At 51.6% G+C, this 5,000-nt stretch overlaps 1 protein-coding gene across 5 annotated transcripts in view; it reads left to right on the plus strand.

The window, feature by feature from the left end:
* Positions 1 to 5,000, plus strand: part of LOC134079119 (target of Nesh-SH3) — a 42,572-nt gene that overhangs the window by 9,873 nt on the left and 27,699 nt on the right. For 2 of the 5 annotated variants that reach the window (XM_062535295.1, XM_062535297.1), the window contains exons 1-2: positions 1,723 to 2,875; positions 4,542 to 4,616. In XM_062535295.1, coding sequence (XP_062391279.1) covers positions 1,807 to 2,875; positions 4,542 to 4,616 — 1,144 coding nt within the window. In that variant the 5' untranslated portion in view covers positions 1,723 to 1,806. Of the gene's footprint in view, positions 1 to 223; positions 270 to 473; positions 525 to 1,722; positions 2,876 to 4,541; positions 4,617 to 5,000 lie in introns of those variants that run through there. The other 3 variants (XM_062535298.1, XM_062535299.1, XM_062535296.1) reach the window with 2 other exon arrangements.

Consider the following 5,000-nt stretch of genomic DNA (forward strand, 5'->3'; position numbering starts at 1 on the left):
CACACACACACACACACACACACAGACACACAAGCACAGCCACACACACATGTAAACTACACAGACACACACACACACACACACACACACACACACACACACACACAGAGACACACAGACACACACACACACACACACAGACAGACACACACACACACACACACACACACACACACACTCACAGTTTGTGTGTGTATGGTGACCATGCCTCCTCCGCCCCCAGATGCCCATACTGCCGGGCCCTAAGGAGCCGTTTGTGGCCAGGCCAGGTGAGTCCCCCCACACAGCAATACAGCACATGCTACTATCTACTGCATATATAAGGATCCAGGTGGCATTAGTTCTGTGTGTGTGTGTGTGTGTGTGTGTGTGTGTGTGTGTGTGTGTGTGTGTGTGTGTGTGTGTGTGCGTGCGTGCGTGTGTTTGTGTGTGTGTTTGTGTGTGTTTGCGTGTGTGTGTGTGTGTGTGTGTAGTCCCTCTTCCCAGGAATCTCAGCCTTCCAGCAGGAAACAGGAGAATAATGGGTAATCACCTTCAATGACCTTCAATGACTTTCACTCCCTCAGAGTATCCGTGACCCTTGACCTTTTACTCCTGCTCTTCTCTTACCTTCTTTTATGTTCTAATATGATCTGTTCTTTCTCTCTCCAGTTATGGAATATACTAATGTTTGCTATTGCAGGTAGCCGTCAAACAGTAATTGTGTTTTACTGTAGACTGCCTTTTGTTGAAATAACTTTTAACAGGTGTTGATACACATGCACACATCTGTCTATCTATCTATCTATCTATCTATCTATCTGTCTATCTGTCTGTCTGTCTGTCTGTCTGTCTGTCTGTCTGTCTGTCTGTCTATCTGTGACTACTGTGAATGTTAACCATGTTTCTTGCTCCTCTCCAGATGCCACTCCCACTTGGGCCCTTCCCACAGCATTTACACCAATCACAATCCCCCCTCCACAGAGCCACACCCACAGAAACATGACCACACCCACAACCAACACCAATCAGCATAGAGCGACTCAACACGTTCCTAAAACTAGCGTGCAGAGAAAAGACAAGCTACAGCACTCTAAAGCTAAAACTTCAGGCCAGCACGTGTCCACTCCACCCAAAGCACCGGCCCCTGGCCAAGACATCCAACACCAACGCCCCACCACCACCACCGCCACACCCACTAGAAAGAGCCATAAACACAGAAACCGACGACCACATCTAGATGCCAAATACCAGCCTAAAACTAGCGCCCCAAAACAGCGTGCCCCACCGTCACCCAAAATGGCCGAGACTAGTGATGCCCGTGACTTAGCCACAATCACTGGGCAAGGACAGCCCAGCCAGGGGTCACCTGAGACTGACACACCTGTGAAACCTGTGACCCAGAGGCAGAGAGAGAGGCCTAGCATACCGGTCAGTTCTGGAGAAACCCAGTCTCCTCTCAGAACCATAGAGCAGGGACAGAAGTCCACTACACGGGTCAGTTCTGGAGAAACCCAGTCTCCGCTCGATAACACTGTAGTCCATCAGCGGGGTGAACTCCAGCCTTCAGCGGCCATGTCTCCCACTGCAGACGCCTCCGTGCCAGAGATGACCGAACGCACCCCGTCGCCAGAACCCCTCTCAGCCTCTAGTGCCCCCCCTCCCCACCCTCCCGCCCCTGAGTTGCCCCGCACTGGAGCAGAACGCGAGGCCGCGCAGGCCAACAGTGAGGCAACACCAGACACACACACACAGATACACACAACGAGACGCCAACCCACGGACACTCGGTTCACACACAACATCACACAAACATCGCTGGTTGGCATGGCAACCCCTGCAGATGTGCGCCCCGATAGCCGGTCACGCGTCAGTAAGGTCCTCCGCGGTTCGTCCGCTCGCACAGATCAACACGTCACCGAAAGCCCTGCGATGCTCCCTAACACGGGCCGTACCTCGGAAAACAAGGGCCCAGCCAGCTCTGCTAGTGAGCCAATCACAGTTCGTCAAGGTTTATTTCCTAGCACACCGAGCCAACCACATCCTGCTGAACAGCTGCCAGTCGCTGACAAGAGGCCAATCAAAATAGGCCAAAAGCCATTGAAAAAGCCGCCCACCAAAACCACAAAACCCTCTACGAACGGCAAGCAGCCAGGGGGGAAGCCAAACAAGCCCAGGCAGCAGGCGGAGAAAGTCAAACAGCCCTCCAAGGTTGTCCAGACTCCAGATGGAACCCGCCAAGAGCCAATCAAGCACGGCCAGCAAACATCCCGAGGTAGCAAACAGCCAATCAAAACAGGTCAAAAGCCCTTGTATCGCAAACAAAAACAGCAAAACAATAAGGGGCCAATCAAAACAGCCCAGAGGCTATCCAGCACCACTGATTGGCCGTTCACCACGGGGAGACCACAAGATGGCCACAGTCTGAAAACTCCCAGCAGCCCCTTCAGCATCACCCAGTACTCGCCTCCCACCGCAAGGCTAAGACCGACCGCTACACACACTCCCACCGCTAGGCTAAGACCGACCGCTACACACACTCGCAAGACAGGTGCGGACACCCCGGTACACACACACACACCACAGATGCTGAGCACGCCTAGTCCTGCGCAAACCCAAGAGGATCCTAAACACACCACCAAAACAACAACAACAACAATAACAACAACAACGGCCAAACAAATATCCCAGCAGCACGACAACACCCCCCCACTCCCCTTACACACTCTCAGGACCACTCAAAGCTCGACCACCCTGACCACCCAGCGTCCAGCTCAGGCCAGTCCCAACGCAACACCCCACACACACATCCAGGGTGGTGCCCCGGTCACCCCCAGCTCCTCCAGAGTGACCGGTCCTCATCGTGCCCCAGCGAAACGACCGCATAGCCCCCTGGGTAACTAAGCCACCCCTCCGCCTGAGAGACCAGAGACCTTAGCACCATAGCCTAGAGACAGATATAAAATAGACTTCATTCATCCTGAGGGAAATGTTGGACAGTTTAGAGCATAAACCTCACTCTAGGTCAGCCAGAGCTGATCCAGGGTTATCTGAACCGGATCAGCGGTTATTATTAGGGTCAGTTCTGATCCAGGGTTATCTGAACCTTGAGAGGTCTTCAGAGTAGCGATATCTCACTGTGTGTTCTGAACCTTGAGAGGTCTTCAGAGTAGCGATATCTCACTGTGTGCTCAGCGCTCCAGTGTTGTGCAGAGACATCTTAAGACCCATGGCAGTCCACACAGCACCATGACACCACAGCACCCACGCTGGGCCTGGAGATAATGTGCTGTAATGTGCTGATCTCGCCCTGGTGCTGCTGATGACAGCTGTTTGCACTTGACTGCCTTGCTGTGACAGCTGTGGTTGTCAAACAAATACAGCAATCTAGTGGTGTGGAGATCTCAGTCAGTCCCTTGGCTCTGATGACACAGAGATGTGAGAGCACGAGAGCAGACACGAGCGCACAAACAGAGAGGAAAGCCGTGTCCTGAGCTCCCCGAGCACTAGCAAGCAGCTAGCAAGAGAACGGCTAACTTTCCTGTACAACCCATCCTGAACACTAGGAAAATGACTAGGAAGAGAGGAAAGCAACATCCTGAGCACTAGGAAGTAACTAGGAAAAGAGGAAAGCAACATTCTGAACACTAGGAAGTGACTAGGAAGAGAGGAAAGCAACATCCTGAACACTAGGAAGTGACTAGGAAAAGAGGAAAGCAACATCCTGAACACTAGGAAGTGACTAGGAAGAGAGGAAAGCAACATCCTGAACACTAGGAAGTGACTAGGAAGAGAGGAAAGCAACATCCTGAACACTAGGAAATGGCTAGGAAAAAAGGAAAGCAACATTCTGAACACTAGGAAGTGACTAGGAAAAGAGGAAAGCAACATCCCGAACACTAGGAAGTGACTAGGAAAATAGGAAAGCAACATCCCGAACACTAGGAAGTGACTAGGAAGAGAGGAAAGCAACATCCCGAACACTAGGAAGTGACTAGGAAGAGAGGAAAGCAACATCCCGAACACTAGGAAGTGACTAGGAAGAGAGGAAAGCAACATCCTGAACTAGAAAGTGGCGAGGAAGAGAGGAAAGCAACATCTACTACATCTACTCTGTGAAGAGCTCTCTAAAAACAGTTAGCTGTGTGTGGCAGAACCATTAGCCAAGATTAGAAAGACCCATTCCAGAGGTTAGTTTAGCTCACGGCACGAATTACAAACACTATTCCATACGAATCCACACAGGCTCTTCAGCCCTGACATCTGCATAGCATGCTCATCCTGAGGGTCACATGATTTAGAATATACATTTTGTCCACGTAAACAATGATGTGTCAGAGGTTTATGGCAGGGTGAGGAACGTTATTCTTTGTTGTACTGTTCCTCACGTGTTTGTGCTATTTCCAGTACCTATGCTAGATGTGCCATATGCTTAATATCACTAAATGTAAATGCTAAACTAATTTAATGAGCTCCCCGTTGAGGACAGGAAGGATGCTTTAGGAGTGGACTTGACCTCCACAGCCCATTCCTGGTATAAACAGCATCTGTCTGTCATGCAGCTGCGGCTCCATCACAGCAAGGACATCCTGCCCCTAGTCCCTCCCTGGTCACTGAGACGCCCGCTAACCAAAGGGGTAATGATGACGCAATGTGTGCTCATTGGTCACGACCACTGTCCGTCACCTGTCCTGACCGCACCTCCTCACTCCATCCCACCCTGACATCACGCCTGTAACTCCTCCCACATTCCACACCTCCTAACTCCTCCCACCTCTTCTACACACATGTAACTCCACCCCTCGCCCGAGTAACCACGCCCACTGGTCATGTGACATCCCATGCCGTTGCCTGGGCGTCTGGAGGAGTTGGAGGTGAATGTAGACGGCTCAGGGTGTAGCACTGTCAGTCCCACGCACAGTTTCTCACATCACCCCAATGCCTCACGCCTCCCACAGCCAATCACGCCTCTTCTCTTCCTCCTCATCTTCCTCACTCCCCATCTTCCTCACTCTTCCTCC

Source organism: Sardina pilchardus, chromosome 4, assembly GCF_963854185.1.
Source record: "Sardina pilchardus chromosome 4, fSarPil1.1, whole genome shotgun sequence".
Lineage (NCBI taxonomy): Eukaryota > Metazoa > Chordata > Actinopteri > Clupeiformes > Clupeidae > Sardina > Sardina pilchardus.